This window comes from Enhydra lutris, unplaced genomic scaffold (genome assembly GCF_002288905.1).
Source record: "Enhydra lutris kenyoni isolate GAN:26980312 unplaced genomic scaffold, ASM228890v2 scaffoldscaffold69, whole genome shotgun sequence".
Classification (NCBI taxonomy): Eukaryota; Metazoa; Chordata; class Mammalia; order Carnivora; family Mustelidae; genus Enhydra; species Enhydra lutris.
The window spans coordinates 7,080,748-7,100,322 of NW_019154153.1; the positions used below are offsets into that span (position 1 = coordinate 7,080,748).

The window sequence follows — 19,575 nt, forward strand, 5'->3', positions numbered from 1 at the left end:
GAGGAAGGCATTGTGGGAACTCCTAACTTGTAACCAATCCAACAGAAGTGGGTACCCTGAGAGCCCAGTACTTGGGCTCAGCACCTGAAGTGGGGCATCCTGTGGGACGGAGCCCCTAACCTGCAGGGTCTGCACTGATTCCAGTCATTAGTGTCAGGACTGAATCGTAGGACACCCAGCTTGCATCCAGAAAGTAAAAGAATTGGTTGGCTTGGGGAAAAACCACACACATTTCATGTCAGAAGTGCTGTAAATAGGACAGGTCAGGTCCTCCTCCCATGACATTGGCCCCAAAGAAAGCAAGAGTGAGGGATCACTGTTCGTGGCAGGCTGTAAAGGTCGGGCCAAAGGTCATCCCAGCCCATTGTAAATGTACTGAAATTCCAAATCGGCTGGTGTCACAGGAAAGCCTTTCTGCAAGGGCTGTTTCTCAGAATCCACCACGATCCTGCAAACAGAGTGATATGGACCTTGGTGTCAAACATCTTGACCCCACGGCAATAAAATGGGTGGGAATTCTTCCCCTGACCTTTCTCTGTTTTCTCAGGAGGGCTCTTATCTGAGTATGAAAGTGGGCCTGCATTATCTCCGATGAGTCCTAGGAAAAGAGGGGTCAAGGAGAAAAATGCACAAACATTCAAAAGCAGAACTTCCAGAGCTTGAATCTAATCGCCTGATCTGATTTCCTGCTCCGACCCCCACTGACTTGTGCTCTGAAGTTCCTCAGGAATCGAAAGTCTAAATATGACATTTAGCTTATCGCCTTGGTACCACTGAGGGACGGAGCTGTGAGCACAGGAAACCTAACAACATGGGTGGGGAAGCTGCTGGGCTCGTGGATGGCCCTGGGAGCTGGAACCCGTCTCTCACCCGTCCTCTGCCCGGAGCAGGATGGCCAGGACATTCCCAGTCAGCTAGCTGGTCAAGCCACAAAGGGCAGCCCCCGACCAACGGCTGCCCCCCCGCCCCCGCCTAGCTCAGCCGACGGAGAAGGCAGGCGATGACAGTCTGGTGAGGAACAGGTGATTCCTACAAGAGCCTCAAAGTAGAATGGCCGGGAATTAAAGCGGATCTGCTATGCGAATAAAGATCTTCCCTCACTGGGGCACCTGGGTGGATCAGTGGGTTAAGCGTCTGCCTTCAGCTCAGGTCATGATCCCGGAGTCCCGGGATCAAGCCCTGCACTGGGCTCCCTGCTCAGTGGGGAGTCTGCTTCTCCCTCTGCCTGCCTCTCTTCCTGCTTGTGCTCTGTCCCTCTTGCTGTCAAATAAGTAAATAAAATCTTTTAAAAAAAGGATCTTCCCTCATGAAAAAATTGGAAAGAACCCTCTCCCCTGGTGGGAACGCATGACCTTATCTAAAAGAAACCCTTCTATCTGCAGTACCTGAGACCTCCCTGGGGCTTCTCCGCTCAGCTGGTCTGCTTCTATCCTTTGCCACATGGCCTCCAGAAATGCCAGCCTTCCGCAAAGCAACACAGACTCCCCCAGTGGAAGTTTCCCCCAAAGCCTGCCTCTAGACCGACAATAACATCACCTGTCCCCCAGATGTACAAGGTGCACTTCAAGCGCTCCGTGGGTGCGTCTCATGCACTCTTTCCATGAGGCGGTCGTCACCAGCCCCAGTTCTCAGCTGAGGAAAGTGAAGTGCAGAGAAAAACTCACCCAAGCCCCAAGGTCCTCAGACAGGGATTTGCTCGTAGGCCTTGTGCCTGGCTTCAGGGCCCAGAACACGCCACACCACCCAGCACTCCCCCACGGGCTGGCTCCTGCGGTTTCTCATAGGCCCGACTTGGTGAAGGCCAAGCCTGGGTCACCCTGAGCCTGGGCACACATGGGCCCCGTGCCAAGGAGCTGAGGTACCACTGAGTCCGGATACGGAGACTGAGTGGAGACAAGCCCCGGCTTCTTCCTTTTTATTTATTTATTTATTTATTTATTTATTTATTTATTTATCTGAAAGAAAGAGTGGGGAGAGGGCAGTGGAGAGAAGAGAGTTATCTCAAGCAGACTCCCCACTGAGCGCAGACCCTGATGTGGGACTCCATCTTACAACCCTGAGAGCAAAACCGAGAATCAGATGCTCAACCAACTGAGCCACCCAGGTGTGCCTCGCCACTCCTTTTTTTTTTTTTTTTTTTTTTTTTTTTTAAGATTTATTTATTTCTTGAAGAGCCCTGGCTTCTAAAGGTAGTACACTGGCCTGGCCTGAAGGAGGCCTGCTGGGATTCCAGAAGCCCCAGTATTGGCTGGGGCAGGCCCCAGCAGCGTTTCCGTGAACTTGGGCACTCAGCTCCCCCAGGCGAGCCCAGGTGCCTGGAAATGCACACTCCCATTGGACAGGCATTAGTCCTGATCACCTTCTCTGTTAGCCAATGAGGAAGTCTGTCTTCCCGGAGGCTTCCGAACAGACAGCTTGAATCCTAACGTTGAATTATAGAGCTGGGTTAGAAGGCATCAGAAATTATACAGAACCAAACAAGGAACAAGTTACACCAAGGCCCTCCCCTGCCCCGCAGCCAAACCCAAGGCAGGGCTGGGTTCTCTCTGACCTTCTTGCCCTGCAGGCCCCAGCTACACCCTGCCTCCAACCACCCCTGCCCAGGCCAGACTCCTTTGGGCGTGTGCCTGTATGTCTCAGTCCTTCTCCCATCCTGCTTAAGGAGGCAGCCGGGGCTCCTGGGAAGGAATACGGCTAACATTAATTGAGTGCTTGCTGTCTGCCAAGTAACGGCTTCTGTGGGACGAAGCTGCTGTTACCATCCCTGTGTCACAAATGAGGACACTGAGGCTGCAACTGATCGGGGAGCTTACCAGAGTCACCCCGCTGGGAAGTGGGGGGACTGGAATTCTGGCCAGGCTGCCCGAGTCCACCCCACCGCTCAGGCCCTTGGCCCCCTGCTATGATACCCTGTCAATGGGCATAAGTTGGGCAAGCGAGGAACCCTCCACTCACACCTTCCCAGCTGCAGAAGAGAACCTTCTACATTCTTCCATCAGGAGTTTGAAATTCTAGAGCTTTTACTGGAAGAATAGTCCCTGTTCATAGGCAGGCTCCTTCCTCATTGACCCCAATCAAACATTTATGGTTCAATGGGAACCAAATGAGAAGAACTTTCCTGGGCAGCATGTGTGGCAGAGGAAAGGAAGAGGAGGAGAGGGAAGAGAGGCTTGGGGTTACAGAAAAGGAAGTCTGAGAAAACCACAGTTTTGCCTGCTGCTGCCCTAATTCCTTATAAGAACAGAGAGCCTCAGTGAGCAATGAAGGCCTAGAGGAGCCCTGAAGCTCCAACCCCTCCCCATACAGACAGATGCTCTCCTGGGCAATTTCTTCTCCCTCCCACTCCCCACACACAATACTCCCTGTGCCAGGCAGCCTCTAAGACGCTCCCCCCATGGTCCCACCTCCTGTATTCATGTCTTTGTGTGATTCCCTCACCTTGAGTGTAGACTAGACATGTTGACTTGTTTCTAGTAAATGTAATACAGCAGAAGTGAAGGATATCACTTTGGAAATTGGGTTTTTAAAAGACCAGGGCTTCTATTTTGGCTGTTCTCCCTGACTCTCTCTGAGGTCACTCACCCTAGAAGAAGCCAGCTATCAAAGTCCTAAAGGAGCCTTCACGTAAGACCACAGCCCAAGTCAGCAACTGGACTGCAACTTCATGAGAAATAGTGAGCCAGACTCAGCCATACCCAGATTCCTGACATACAGAAGCTCTAAGATAAAAAAAAGTTTGTTTGCTGAGTTTGGGGTAATTTGTTACACAATAGACAATTAATACACTCTCATCTTATCCCGGAGAATCAAAACCTAGCTCCCTACTTCTAAGATTCGCAATGTCAGCTCTTCCAGGGACTGTGGAGAAGTCATAGCCTGCTCTTTGCTGTGCTAGCAGAGTCAAGCATATCCCCTTCCAGAACCTTCCCATTGGAAGCTTTACCAGCAATTGTCACACTGGGGGCATAAGACAGCCCCACTGCCAGCTGCATCATGGCAAATAATGGAAGTATGCCTGTGTGCTACAGGAGAAATGGAGTCAAGCATTTGGAGATGGGAGACAACCAGACAACAGGAGATGGAAGATGACCAGCTAAACTCCAGAACTTGAAAAAGAGGGTCAGAGCTGAGGCTTTTAATATACAGAGTATGAGTTTAGCAATTGTGTGGGCAAAATACAGATAGTCCACTCTGTAGACTGCAGAGTTGGAACTGGTTATCCTCCCATCAAGGAATCAAGAAAATTTCTTACATCCTCAGCAAAGCTATTTTCTAAATTTTGAACTGAAGACCAGGGGTTGTAGTCTGCCCCAGACCAAGCATTCCAACATGTGCACAGTGAGTGTTCAAATCATTGTTGCAAGGATGGATGGATGTATGAATGGATGGATGGTTAGTTGGATGGATGGATGGACGGATGGGTGGATGGTTGGATAGATGGATGGATGGCTAGTGGGTGGATGGATGGATGGTTGGATAGATGGATGGATGGACAGATGGACAGTTGGCTGAGTGAAAGATACTCCCTACAAAAAGTCATTATTAAGAATTCCTAATCTGGGGGTGCCTGGGTGCCTTAGTTGGTTGAACATTGGACTCATGATTTTGGCTCTGGTCATGATCTCATGCGTTGTGCAATAGAGCCCCCCATAGGGCTCTGTGTTTAATTGGGAGTCTGCTTGAGATTCTCTGTCTCCCCCTCTCTCTGCCCTTCCCTGTGCTCCTTCTCTCTCAAATAAATATATAAATCTTAAAAAAAAAAAAAAAGAATTCTAAATCCGTTAATCTAACAAAAGACAATAAACGATTTCCTAATTCAGTCCATTGTGGCTCACAATAATAATGATTATTTAGATATTAACAGTGTTTTTACAAGGCATTTACAGCAACTTCTTATCTTTCAAAGGGCTCCTTAGGTCTTTCACAGGGTATGATGATGTCAAATCAGAACACTGATATCCCTTGCAAAAACAATCTTTTGTTCTTCATGCTTCCTTTAAAAATTGCACAGAAGATAAACTTGCTGGTTGGCTATCCCTAAGCCAGACTAACTGACCTAGCTCTAGTGCCCACTTTCCATCTAGTTCCAGAATTTTCCCAGTGTGGTGGGCATTGAGTTAGATCCTAAGTGACCATCCAGCCAACAGGCCCCAAATATGACCCCAATATCCAAGTTCAGGCCCTGTCAGCCCACCAAAGCCAATGTGGCCTCTTTGAGCCAAAAGGAGGGGAGCCTGTTATCAGGCTATTTGCCTTGTAGTTTTTTATTGTGCTCTACAGACCAAGGGAACCCAAAAAGTAGTACCCAGCATACAAGCTGAGGCTGAGCTGGTTTTTTTTTTTTTTTTTTTTTTTTTAAGATTTTATTTATTTGACAGAGAGAGAAAGAGAGAGATCACAAGTAGGCATAGAGGCAGGCAGAGAGAGAGGGGAGGAAGCAGGCTCCCTGCGGAACAGAGAGCCCGATGCGGGGCTTGATCCCAGGACCCTGAGATCATGACCCGAGCTGAAGGCAGAGGCTTTAACCCACTGAGCCACCCAGGCGCCCCTGAGCTGGTCTTTAACTAAACGTGGGTCCTCTCCTGGGCCAGTGAAGGATGGCAAAGACCTTCCTGCAAAGGAACAGATGGAGGACCAGGAAGGAGAGTAAACAGAAGGGCAAAAGCAGCAATCAGGGAGCTGTGAGTTTGAGTCCTGTCATTGTCTCTTAGCAGCTGTGTGACTTGAGCAAGTTATGTAATCTCTGCCTCCTTCTCTGACCTAGAATAACTGTACCTGCCCCACAGGCTGGCATGTAAAGTGCTTAGCACAGAGCCTAACCCACAGCGAACACCATGTGAGTGACCACAGGAAGGAAAATTATCAGGAGAAGAGCCAGGGTTATGCGGGGGGTGAGGCAGAAGGGAGCCCCAAATGGGCAAAGTTTGCAACAAATAGAATAGAGCTGGGGACAAGCAGAAAACCCAATAAAGGGGGCAGAGATTATTATAAAGCAACTTTTCCTAAAGACATTTGCCAGGGTGCCATTCTAATGCCTTCCTATCAGGCATTCCAGAAACTTCTCACTTTGAATTTAAAGAATTACCAGGCCCTTTTTCCTCTGAATTTCCAAAGAATTTGCATCATCTTTGTTTAGACTGTGACCCTACAGTTCTTACAGTTCATTGAACCATAATCCACTGAGCAAACAGGTGAGAAGAAAAGGACAATAAAACCTTAGCCCAGGTGCATTCTCACCTTTCAGCTATGCTGGGTGTGCCTCTGCCAGGCCCACGAGTGGGTCAGCACAGCTGGGATCCCAAAACGGAGCTGTGGTCAGAGGGTTGTATCCAGCATGCACAGAGGCCTCCTTACCTCTGCCTTGAGACGAGGCCCTCCCTATCTAGCAAGGACGACACACCATTCCACTGGAAGAAGGGGGGATGAGCGGGAGGGCTCCTACCTGGGCATTCTTCATTGCTACAGATCCACAAGCTGTTTCGGCAAATGCTGTTGGGGAGAGAAGCACAGGGCGTGGCTAGTTGTGCAAACACGAGGGCACAGGAACAAACCTAAAGCACGAGGGCACTAAAAAACACTAAAAAGCACTAAACTAAACTAAAAAACACTAAAAAGCACTAAAACACGAGGGCACAGGAACAGATGCCACAGCCCCCAAAGGGAGGGATCTGGGAGAAGAGGGAGCTAGTGCTAAGGGGGTCTTTATGAGGCTGGACGTGAATGGCGCAGGACTGTGGCCAAAGGGGGAAGCACCTTGGGGATGAGGCTGAGAGGGAGCAACCCTGACAAAGAGAGAGGAGAAGAAAACTGAGGGGACCCGACATGTCTTCAGAGACCCTGAAGACAAATCTTCAGGGATTTCAGGATCCCTGAAAATCCACCCAGCCACTGAGCAATGAAAGTCCTACAACCCCCTCCCCCTGCCAGCTGTCCCTTCCCCACAGCTGGGAGAAGCGAAGATGGGAGGGCTGCTGAAAGGGGTGCCACCCAGACCCATGCCGGCCAGCCCATGTGGGCTCCTGGAAGACAGCCGAGAAGGGAAAGACAGCAAAGGGAAGAGGCCTGAAGATGAAGTAAGGGGTTCTGTCCTCAAAGAGAGAGCTGCCTGTGGTGTGGTGATGGTCAGGTAGCCTTCCTTCAGAGAGTCATTCATTACAGCAGAGCTTGGGGAGAAAGCTAGAGACCATGTTTGTATGTAAAGGGGCCTTTCCTCCCCAACTCCCTCCTCTAGGCCCATCCTTGCTCCTCCTCATTGATGTCCCCCCCCTTCCTCAAACTGCCCCCACATCTCAACCGCTTCTCCCTCTGCCCAGCCAGATCCTATTGCACTTGCCACTGCCCTTCCTGACGCCCACTGCCCCTGGGCTGCCCTCCCAGACCCTACGGCGCAGCCCCACGTACCAGGTGTTGCAGTCCTGCGAGAGGGAGGTGCCCGGAGGGTACCGTTGCCCAGCATGCACACAGGAACACTCAGCGCTCCCCACGCAGCGGCCTTCATCCAGGAGCTGTCCCTCTGTGTTCAAGGGCATCAAGGCAAAAACTCAACTTAATCATCATTACTCAGCCCGCAGCTCCGGAATACCCGTGGGTGACCACAGCTTAGGCTTCTTCAGGAAGCTCAAAGAACCTGCTCTGTGATGTTGCTCTGTCCCAATAGGGTCATACTGGGCGGGGAGGGAGATTATTAATCTTTCTCTACTAGTGAAGAAATGGGGGAAAGAGCTTTGCTCAAGGTCCATCAGTGAGGAAAGCATGAGTCTAGGCTGTGAGCCTCTCCCAGGAAGCTCCAAGAACTGGTACGACCCTTACTTTCACAGTCATGCACTGGAAGAAGTCATTTATTTATTAATTTCCATTGCACAGATGAAGAAAGGAGCCAAGAGTTTTTGTTCTAGGTCATCCAGCGGGGAAGTCGTTAGTCAAAACACACAGGCCTCACTCTCAGGAATTAAACAGTGTTTTTCACCAAAGCTCACACAGCCTCTCCGGAGAAACAAGTTCTAGTGCAAAGCTCTTTTTCAGCTGAGCTCCCGTGGCAAACCCAGGAGACGTTTTAAAATATCTCGCCCAGACCCGTTCCCTGACACTCAACTGAGGAAACAAAAGTGCCGCTCAGATCGGGCCACGTGCTCTCCAAACAAAGTCGCTGTTGGAGCCCAGATGGTCCTTCTGTTTCCGAGACACACGCGCTTTCACGGATACAGTACCACAGGAAAACAGAAATTAAAAATAAACCCCGGCTCAATCCTGATCCCTCTGTACAAAGACTTTTTTAAAAAATAAATAAAAGGCTTCTGATTCCAGCCACGGGGGACAAACACAAGTGGCCTTCATCTGGCCTCCCCAAGCCAAGGACACCGGCAAGGTCTCGGATTTGTGAGTAGAGTAAGAAGCTCATTACCAGGGCAGCCGCAGCCATCCACGCATGGCTCCTGACACACTTCTTGGACGTGCAGGCTCTGGCAAGTTCTGGTGCAAGGGGACATACACTCCTTGTACTCCATGCCAGCCGGACAGGCCGGTCCTGAAACGGGAAAACGTGGGAGACTTCCTGGAGCAGCTCCCTCCCAGAGGGCACCTCCCAGCCACGCTGTCCTCAGAGCCCCTGCGTGCTCTCCTCTGTTCCCCTCTGTCTTCAGGGTCCCAGGGGCCAGCTCCACCCCAGTGGCACCCCAATGGCCCAGCCTCCCCTCCCCTGAAGAAACGTCTTCCCTCTTGTAGGGCCAGGCTAAGACTCAGCAGAGTCACCTGGGACCAGCACCCCTTCCCCCTTGGTCATCTGCTTCTCCGTGAACAGCTTGGCATCCCCCCCCACCCCCATGCTCTGTCCCTTTCACCTAAAACCCTCTCAAGGTAATACCAAAGTCCTCTAGGTTGAAAATCAATGTCCTCCGTGGGCCAAGCAAGGGGGAAGTGGCATCTGCATCACATCCCTCCTCTGAGGGCTCCCCTTCCTCATGAAACTGGTCCCCATCGAAGGCCCCTGCCCAGTACCATTCATGCCCACTTTCCCCACGTGGGTGACATGCTCCATATTTATTTTCCACTGCGCTGCAGAACTGTCTTCAGAGCCTTGTCACCCAAGCATCTGTCCTCCCCCACTGGACCCAGCTCCTCCTGGGCAAGGACCGACTTCCCTGCTTTGCCTCTCAACCCTGTGGCTGACTGATGCTCAGAATCACTGAAGAAACAGAACATACCAGTGACTTTTCCTGGGCTTCACAACACCGAACAATGGCTCTGAACCCCTTCTCCTCCAAGAGGCATCTCCCCACCCCCCGCACCCTATCTTCAAAGACCTCAAATAACAGCCATTCCACCCGACAGCCAAGAAGCCAGCTGCTAATAGCCATCTTCTCACACCCCCACAGCAGAGATAAAAGCTCTAATTTATAAGCGGAAAAAAACACACACACTGAAAAACATGTGTGTGCTGTAAATATTTGGCTTGCTGTTCCGTCTCCATCAGCCAGGATGGCCCGTGTAATTACAGCGGACTGTCCATCTGCATGGCTTTTGGTCTGCGGTGGAAAGTCTGGGGAGAGAGCAGCCTTCTTGCAAGGGAACCAAAGAAGCTCCTATTTAATTATGATAATTTGGGGATGGTGACAATGAAAGTGATCAGGGACCCGGTGAGACTGGGAGATCCGAACCACAGGCGTCCTGAGGTGGGGGGAAAGGGGAGCCCCGTGTGGGGAGGAGAGAGCCTGGGTTCACAAAAGGAAAGGGCTTGTGGAGAGGTTGCTGGTCTCTCTGAGATCACGCCACTGCCGCTGCCGCCGCCACCACCACTGTGGACAGTGTGGACAACTCCCCGCTCCTCATCAAAGCAGACAGGCCGGCAGTGGAGCTGTGAGCTGAAATCAAGACATCTGGGTTTCCCATCAGAGGCCGGGAATGTTCTCCAAGTCCAGGGAATAGGTTTCCCAAGGGAGTCCAGGGCACTGAGGGAGGCATGGCCCCGGATGGAGGCAGGGGGCCAGGTGCTGGGCGGCCTTCCTAGCCACAGCCTTTAAGGGAAGGGACGCCCCCTGCAGGCCAGCCTTCTGTGATCAGGTGGTCCAGGAGCGTGACAAGCTGGAGGGCTTCCCTAGTGACAGGAGGGACAGATACCACTTGTCCCCAGCTGGGAGGGTGGGCGGTGGACTTACGGCAGGTGCTGTGGTCGGTCCAGCCATATAAGACCATGCCCTGCTGGGCACAGGCCCGGGCGTATTCCAGGAGGACCTCGCAAGGGCACCTCAGCCCCTGTGCACAGGTGCACAGAGTCCTTTCACATAGGGCCACGAAAGGCTCAGGGTCCACCAGAGGGTGGCAGCGGGCAAACGCCGAGGCACTCTTCAGAAGCTGGCACTGCTCCCACGGGCCCTGCAGGAACAAGATGCCACTCAAGATGCCACTCGGTGAGGATAGCAGCCGTGCAGCCCCGGCTCTACGGGGCACTGGTTCTGTCTTCCTGAATGCGCCTCCGTGAAGAGCCCACCCCACAAGGAAACCAGGGAAGCTGCCTCACGCTGGGCATGGAGCGGGTGCTGATGAGCTGTTCTCACAGTCTTACCAATCCAAGGGCCGATACTGAACACATGCTATCAGAAGTAGACGGAGACACTGAGGTTACCTCCCAGGCTGAGCCCTGAACCTCAGAGCCCAGGGCCTCTGAACAGCCATGGCAAGTTGGGGGTGGGGGTGGGGGTCCTAGGAAAGAAAACAAAGAGCAGAGAGAGGGTAATGAAAGGTGCAGAGCACAGAGCCGGGCATCCAGGAACACCCAGCGGCATCTCCTTCCCGCTGACCTTGCCTCCTCCTCCTCCTCTTCCCATCCGGGCCTTCCCTACCACACAGGAGGAGATGGCCCCAGGACTTTCAGGAATTGAAAGGAGTTCTACTAGGGGTGGAGTTCAGCGACAGGTTTTCCCAGTGTTCACCAGGTGATTCCTGGCGCCAGACGGAATCCGTTCCCATCAGCAAGAACAAGCTAGGATTCTCAGAAATGTCCGCCAGACCCTCTGCCAGGCAAAGGCTGGCATTTTACACTGGCTTTTACCACCTTGTTAATACCTTCAACCTAACAACACAGGGCGGCGTGGAAATTGTTGATCACTACTCCCGAAACACAGTAATACAGACACTCCTATGTGCTGTCTTTATAAACATCTCTGCATTCTGCTTTAATGAGTCCAACTGCACTGTGTGTGTGTGTGTGTGTGTGTGTGTGTGTGTGTGTGTGTGTAGTTTAAAATCTCTGAAGCTGATGGGGAACCTGGATGGCTCAGTTGGTTAAGCATTTGACTCTTGGTTTAGGCTCAGGTCATGATCTCAGGGTAGTGACATCTATCCCTGCACTGGGCTCCCACGGAGTCAGCTTATCTCTCTCCCTCCCCCTTTACTCTGCCCCATCCTCCCTCTCTCTCTCTCTCTCTCAAATAAATTAATAAATAAAATCTTGGGGCACCTGGGTGGCTCAGTGGTTTAAGCCTCTGCCTTCGGCTCAGGTCATGATCTCAGGGTCCTGGGATCGAGCCCCGCATCAGGCTCTCTGCTCAGCATGGAGCCTGCTTCCCCCTCTCTCTCTGCCTGCCTCTCTGCCTACCTGTGATCTCTGTCTGTCAAATAAATAAATAAAATCTTTAAATAAATAAATAAATAAATAAAATCTTAAAATCTCTGAAGTTGGAGTCACAGCTTTGGAAACCATTCCCTGTGATCTCTTTATTTGCTGCAAATAAACGTTATCTTTATGTGACAAAATAAAGTCTCTGAAGTTAAGGTGCCTGTTCCAATCAATCTTACACTTCAAATGGCAGCAGCTTTTTTTTTTTTCTGGACTTGAGAATGGATTCTGGAATCTCACCCTACAGATCTTTATTGAGTCATCCTAATAACCTGTAAGCCATCTGACCTGCTGCAAGAAATCCTTCTTATTCTAGTTTTCTAACGTGGACTCTCTTCTGTGCCTCAGAATACTGACCAAGACAAAACCCCAAAGAAAATTTACAGAACACATTAAAGAATTAGTTTTTCACTTGTTTAGTATATTTTTATAGGAAAATCAGTGAATGATCACTGGCCCAGATAACAGGCCTCCCTCTGATTTCTCTCCCTCTCACTGCATTACTTTCTGCTTCCTTCTCTCTGCTCCTCGACTTTTCTTTCTTAGTGACACATGGAAACACGATGTGTCCAGGACTTGACACAGTACAGTAACGTCACCACGGGTCCTCCCCGTGGGGGCATCCACCCTTTCACGCACAGAACGCTCTCCAACTGGAGAGTAATGGACGGACTTAAAACCTTCAGCGAAGGGGGTGCCTGGCTGGCTCAGTTGGTAGAGCGCAAAACTCTTGATCTCAGGGTCATGAGTTTGCGCCCCACGCTGGGCATGGGGTCTACTTTTTAAATAAGTAAGTAAGTAAATAAATAAATAAAACTTAGAAAAAAAAAAAAAAAAACCGTCTGCCAAAAAGAAAGAAGTACCAGAGCATCTAAATGGAAGGCTGTGCCCTGAAGAATAAATCGGAGCAGATCGGTGTGAGTACAGGGGACAGTAAAAAAGAGCTTTGACGAGAAGGAAACCCACCTGCTCAAACCATACGGAAGGATGGCCGAGCAAGCCTGTGCAAATCAAGAGCCAGGAGGCAGGCCCGTGGGGAAAAAAAGCCCAGAGGAACAGCAATCGTGCAATGTCAAAGATAAGCTGTGGTTCTGGGAAAACCCACATCCTGCCCACAGGCCACCTGAGCTGGGACCCTGCCCCTTCCCTGGCCTGCATGGAGTCTGTCCTCAGAACTAGGAAGCAGGGCAGAGTGTCACAGCTGCCCTGGGGTCACAGCAGGCAGGGGGGCGGGGGGGGACACAGAAGGATGCCCAGGGTCTCTGTCCAAGCAGATGGGTGTGGTCGGTCCCCCCCGCACCTGTTAGGAAGGCCATAGCCACAGGGACTGCTGGACTGCAGGGCTGCAGCTGCAGACCTAAGGGCAAGGACCATGAGCCAGCCAGGCCATTGCCGAGAGCCGCTGCTCCCTCCATGACTCCACCTCTCTGGGCTTACCTGCTTCAGGATGGAGACGCCATACCCACTGCAGGACTGAAGCCCAGGCCCTGCCGTTGCTGGAGGCAGGGACTGAAGCAAATCTCGCCTCGCTGGAGAAGGGCGTCCTTGAGTAACGCGGTGCTGCACCCCGCAGGAGCTGCCTTGCAGGCAGGAAGACACCGCAGTGCCCGGCACTGAGCCAGCGATCCACGAATGAAGACCACTGTAGTCGGTCCCAGGGCCACTGAGGTCTTGGTGATGACCTGCCTCCCGCTGTTTGCCACACCAGGCATCTTATGCAGGGGAAACTGGGGTCTCAGAAGACCATGCTAGGAGAGTCCTGCCCTGGACTTGTTACGACTTCACAGCCCTGGATCTGAATTTTGCCTCTTGCACCTGCTAGCTGTGTGACCTTGGACTATTGTCTGGACCCCTGCTCCTCCATCAACTGGGGATAAGAATGACAGTTCCTATGTGATGGGATGGTAGTGGAGATTGACTAAAATCATGCAGGGAAAGGCTTCACTGAAAAAATGATGACTCCGTATCATCACCGTGGCCACCAAAGAGGTCCCTTCCCCTCTCCCTCCTGCCAGGAGGCTTGTCCTCCAGAATGGTGGGCAGCTCGGCAACAGGACAGAGGACATCTTTGTCCCTTTCCCTCTGTCTGCATCTTGGAGAGACTGGGCAACACTGGGATGAATGGTCACCATGACAACACAATCGCTTTACTAGTATCTTGGAGACTCTTTTGAGCGAGGGGATGGAGGAGGGACCCTCTCTTCTTTGCCATAGGCAGGTCTAAGACTCTCCTGAGGCTCACGGGGAGGAGGCTGGAGGCTGGGTCTAGTTCTTTCCATTCTGCTACACTGTCTGGCCCATGAGATGGGCCCCTCAGAGAGAAACGTTCCTGGGCTCTCAAAGGGCTGCCAAGGGTGCCCCGGGGAGGGCCAGAGGCTTGGGCTCTTGCTGGCCCTTCTCCTCATCTGAAATTTGGAACCAGAGAAAAACCCAAACAGGCAACTCCATGGGGTTTTTTTTGTTCTAGTGATGCTGACATCACCTGGTCTGTCAGGCAGCAGCCTAGAGCAGACCCTGTATCACAGGACGGTTCCACAGGGACCAGGCACCTGGGGTTCATCACCAGCACAGCACAGCGTCAACTGGAAAAAAGAAGAGACTCCGGAGTCCAGTGTCCCCTCCCACACTGAGAGCGATGTCAGGCAGAGTCTGGCATGGCCCATCTCCAGCTGGCCCAAACCTGTCTGTTCCCTGCTCAGAGGAAAAGTGGGTCCCATCCTCCAGCACATTTCCTGGGAGGTCCCTTGAGATATTAAATGGTTTACAGAAAGCTGTAGCAAGAAGGGTGTTTTCTGATTATTTGCCTGCAGGATGGGAGTGGATTTCTGCAGAAACAGCCACCTCCCTTCTGAGAACAATGCCTCTGGCCTCTCCATGTGCACCTGAAAATCTGGCTAGGATTGCTAGAGACAAAAGGAAAAATCTGTCTCCCTGTCTTGTTCTCTGGTGTTCCTCTGGTCGGAGCTGGCCTGAACTTGGCCTATGAGGGTGACCAGAGTCTGAGGGCCCCACGGTGCAGTGTGGGTAGCACACCTTGCTTGCCACCTTTGCCTCCCAGCCTTCCCCGCTCCACGTGGAGGGGCCAAGCCAGGTCCCGAGAGAGAAATAAGTCCAGGATGGAGCTGACATGGCATCCTCTCGGAACCTGGAGAGACATCAACAGGTAGGAGGTGACCAAACCTATACTCAACAAGCACATCTGACTGTGTCCCACCCCAGCTTAAAGGACAAAGTTCTAGCTCCTTAGAAAGGCAGCAGGCCAGGCATTCTAGGATCTGATCCTGGCTACTGTCCAGCTCTCCCCCTCCGACTCCCCATCTCACATATCACCAATGTCCCCCAAACAAATAAAGTGGTTTCAGAGACCACCTTGGCACCCACTCCCACAAATGGGCCCTTCATAAGCCTAAAACAACTTCTAAGAACACAAAACTCCTCAGAGAAAGGCCAGATAAACAGACTTTCAGATTTGGAAATTGAGACATGGAGAGAGTAAAACATTCACTAGGTCAGCGGTTCCAGTGACTTGGTCCAGAAAGCCCCTAGAGACCCCCAAGATCCTTGGGAGACTTTCCAAGATCCTTGCAAGACTATTGTAATAATCATACTAAGATGTTTTCTGGCCTTTGGGCTCTCACTCTTTCATGAGTGCACAGTGGAATTTTCCAGAAGCTCCACGATAGATAATCGCACCACAGACTGACTACAGACGCTGACATGGGAATACAGCTGATTTCTCTTAAGCCAGATAGCAAAGAGATTTGCAAAACTATGAAACAATGCCATTCTTCTCTCTACACATTTTTCTGCTTGGAATTTATAGTGGCTTTTATTAAAAAGATGTTAAATATAATGTGTTAAATATAGTGTGTTTATTATTTTTAAAGGAGTATGTTGTAAATGTCTCCATTTTAGTATCTAATATAGTATATATCAATAGATAATCCAAACCCATAATCAACAGATAATCCATAGAAAATCTCTTTTCTGTTTTCTATTATTCTTAAGAGTGTCAGGGCATCATCAGACTGTGCAGCTCACAGACTCCTGTAGCGAGCAGGGCTCAAACCTGATCGCAACCTACAGGCCTGTCACCTGTCACCAAACCACAATTTATATGGTTTTCCTCCACGCCCCCACCCTCCCCACCTATTTCCTCACACCAGGTTAGACAAGCGGAGCACAGGAGACAGAGCTCGAGTTTTAGAAGCGTGGTTGTTCTACAGTCCCAACCCCTTCACTTCCAAAATGTGCCTCTGTGGGAAAATGATCTTGCCAGTCTGTGCCTGTTTCCTCCCCTGTAAAGAAGGCAGCGCGGAGAAGAGACTGAAAGTTGTCTGGGATCTCTTCCTCCCTTCTTTCTTAGTCATAGCACCTTCAATTTTCAATCATCCCCTGAGCATGTGCCCACCAGGCACAAAGATTCCATCTCTTCGCTTCCCCAGCAGCTGTGAGTAGGTGTAACGAAGCTTTGCCCGGTAGGGCATAGGCAGAAGGATAACGGGCTACGTTCTAGGCAATGTCCTCAAAAGGAAAGGGTGCTTCTTTCTTAGCCCTTTTTCTCCCCACTGCTGGAATGCAGCTGTGATGCCTGAGGTGAGAGCCGCCATCTTGGACAATGAAGTGGAAGCTCCATGCCAACAACAACAGAAAATCGAGACCCAAGGACCCTGGGTCCCAACACCAAGGCATCCTGTGCTGGCCCTGGACATCCTACCTGAGCTTCTTTACACCAAGAGAGAAATAAACTTCTCTGTTACTTTAGATGTCTCCTCACTCACAGTGGGACCTACTCCTCATGGACACAGACAGCAATACCTACGGAAGCCGGATACTGCAGAGTAAGACTGAACAGCTTTACATGGGAAAGGCAGTCGAGGGCCTACCCCTAGTGCCACTAGCCTATTGTCAATAGCAGCCTCACAGCGCGAAAATGGCTCCTCCTCAGCGCTCTGCGGAGCCGTTCTGGCAGAGACACAAGCGATGGTCAGCTCGTTTGCTCGCTCCCAGCATGTCCCTGGCTCCAGTGCCTGCCAGCAGCTACCTTTATCTTCCTTCATCTCGTCTGCAGTGCCAGCAGCTGGCGGGAGAGATCCAGCCCCAGCTCCGTCAGCCCATGACTTCACCCTGCCTGAGCCAGTGTGCAGAGCCAACGGCAGCCCAACTTAATCACATTTGCAGATCATTAAAGAAGTCCAGGCCTCTTCCCTGGGGATGCCGAGCCGGGTCGAGGGAGCGAGGGAGTGGGAGAGAAAAGCAGCCCATCTCCCCAGAGGCAGACAGGCAGGCGGGGAGGAGACCTAAAGCTTAGCTATTGTGTTTGTTCCCAAACAGCTGACCAAGGAGAGGGGAGGGAACAAAGGAAGGAGAAGCTAATATAGAGAGTGCAAGATTGTTCACCCCAGCCCTGATCTTTCCAGCCCTGGGGTGGGTGCTCTGCGGCTGGCCCTGGAGGAGGTATGGAGGCGCCTGGCGCCTGAACAGGTCCAGAATAGTGGGTTCAAGAATTCACCCCCATGGCAGGGTGTAGTTTCTCATTGGTCAGCCGGCAAGGACGGATGGGGGAGGGTTGCTAATTCTATTTATATCTTCTGGCTGGCCTGGGACTCCCACCCACATTCCAAGATCTGGCTCACAAAGCCCCCATTAAACCAGCCGATAGATTTCCACCAAATGGACATTCTTTGTTTTTTGTGGGTTTCTTTCTTTTTTTCTTTCTTTCTTTTTTTTTTTTTGCAAAGTTGGACATTTCTCTCTCTGAGATGACTGGGGTACAGTCCTCATGAGGAATAGGGTAACTGGATATGTCACAGAAGTCCCCATATTCCAAAGGACTCTCCTTACCCTCTGCCCTGGTCTCCTGGAAGGTATCTGAGCCATTGTCAGGGACCAGGGCAGGGCTCAGTGGGCTGGGATGCGGGCCAAGCACCATCCCCAAGTTCCCAGTTTGGGGTCTATCCAAGCCCTGGGATGGAACCACTCTACTCATCCTGCTCCCAGTGAGGAAAGATTGTCAGCTCTGTGCTAAGAGCCACAACACCACTCACCATTCTTATGGCAATCTGTCACCTACAGATCCAAGATGGCATTTATATTGTTCTCTTTCATGGTTGTTCAGTTTCCCAAATGCGTTTTGTCCCTTGAACAAGATTGCAGATCCAATCCATGCAGATTACCATCACCCAGACCCCATAAAATACCTCAGTAAATACGTACGCATGGGCACCATCAGATTCTTACTCATTCTTGTCCTCCTCAGGGAAAGGAAAAGGAAAAGAAAGCCACTTTTGTTAATTTTGTTAAAGGATTTTGAGACTGTTACGTTAGGAAGCCATTTAAACTGCAAACTTGAGGACTAGGACCTTATCTGACCCTCCTCAAAGGTTTGTCAAATAAATACTGCTTGACTAGGGAAAGGCTCTGGAACACTGTGGCAGCCCCTGATCTCTGTTATAAAACTAGACCCCAAAAGCACACCGGTCAAGGTCACCCCCAAGCCACCACACGCACACGGGCTCACTGCGATTCTGAATTATGATAAGCCTAAGATTCCTAACATCGATGAAAAAAATTTCTTCTGCTCCAGACACCTGCTTTATTTTGCTGCTGCTCCTGCAGGACAACTGACCCCTGGAGGGCCAAGCAATATATGGTATACTCGGTCTTCCAAGAAAGACTGGTCATCTTGAGGCCCAACTCTGGGGAGGTTTACAGAGAGAACTCTTGGGGCCGGGGGCCTGAAAGCATCCTCACATTCAGGTAGCAGCAGCAAAAACAAGAGATGGTCTTCCCAGTCTGGGGGAGGTGATCCTGGGGAGGAGGATGGCTGCAGCAACTGTGTTTTCCAGTGGAAGCAAGGTCAAGGTCACGGCCATCGGGTAGAGTTCTGCAGGGTGTCCAGTGCATGGTGGCAACATGCTGAGGCCTTATCTTGCACACCTAAGACACCACACAGGTACACGTACATTCTATGCACATCTCTAATGCTTATTACGGCAATTTCCCAACAGGGAGCATCAAAGTGCCTTGAGGAAGGGGCCCCTTTGTCTAATTGGTAAGAATATCGGGTGGACTAGCTGTCGTAGTGAGGACTAAGGACAAAGACAGGATCCTTTCATAAGGTTCAGCCCTTGCTGACAGCACCCAGACTAACAGAATGTGAATTTAAAAAAAGGGGGGGGGGCAACCTAAGACTCTTTCTAAAATGTTCATTATGTAGTAGAGTTACCTGCAAATTAACATCAATTATCTGAGCATTTAGAGCTTGGGGCTTTTTATTACTAGGTCTGAACCCTGAGATCCAGACTCCAGCAGCCCTACCCTCTGTTTCAAAGGCTGAAAAACCTGGAAATTTGCATGCAGTCAAACAAGGCATTATTCAGTCCCAGCAGGGAGACTGGAGGGTGGGGTTGTTGGCATAACAAGGAAACATTCATCCCCTAGGTGTAAGTAATATGACCTGGCTCAGAATAAGCTGACTCCTGGCTACCAGCATGGAAAGGAGAGGGCCAGAGAAGGGGGAGGAGAATAGATTCTGGCAGCTCTCAAGAAAAGTTCTTAGGTCAAGGTAGCCTTCCCCACAGAACACTCTGCCACAGCAAATGGTCCTTAGAGCCACAATGGCAAGCTCTTGTAAGTGATGCCCATTTACCAGACCTGACTTTTGAACCCGGTGGCCCAGGGGACCAAGCAGGTGGGGAACAATTCTAAAGCCTGCACTAATCACCTCCCAGGAGATGAGTCGTTGAGCTTCCCAGCCAATGAGGGCGCCCGGTCTTGGGTGAACACAACCTAATTGGCGGAGACCAAGCCAGCTCTGTCTTCGCAGGTAAACAACCTGATACTACTTCTGAGCTTAAAGAAGCCTGCACCTGGGGAGGTGTGGCGTGTCTGGGGGGCCTCAGCCCAGCACTAAGAACTTGGAAACCAGTTTCTCAGGCTGCTCCCGGCACACTGGTTAGTGA

At 51.0% G+C, this 19,575-nt stretch overlaps 1 protein-coding gene across 3 annotated transcripts in view; it reads right to left on the minus strand.

Moving 5' to 3' along the window:
- LOC111159823 (von Willebrand factor) overlaps positions 1-19,575 on the minus strand; it is a 135,110-nt gene that overhangs the window by 91,483 nt on the left and 24,052 nt on the right. For all 3 annotated transcript variants that reach the window (XM_022522454.1, XM_022522452.1, XM_022522453.1), the window contains exons 7-10: positions 10,152-10,368; positions 8,402-8,524; positions 7,402-7,513; positions 6,443-6,489 (exon numbers count right to left, since the gene is read on the minus strand). In XM_022522454.1, the coding sequence (XP_022378162.1) occupies positions 6,443-6,489; positions 7,402-7,513; positions 8,402-8,524; positions 10,152-10,368 (499 nt within the window). The remainder of the gene's footprint in view (positions 1-6,442; positions 6,490-7,401; positions 7,514-8,401; positions 8,525-10,151; positions 10,369-19,575) is intronic.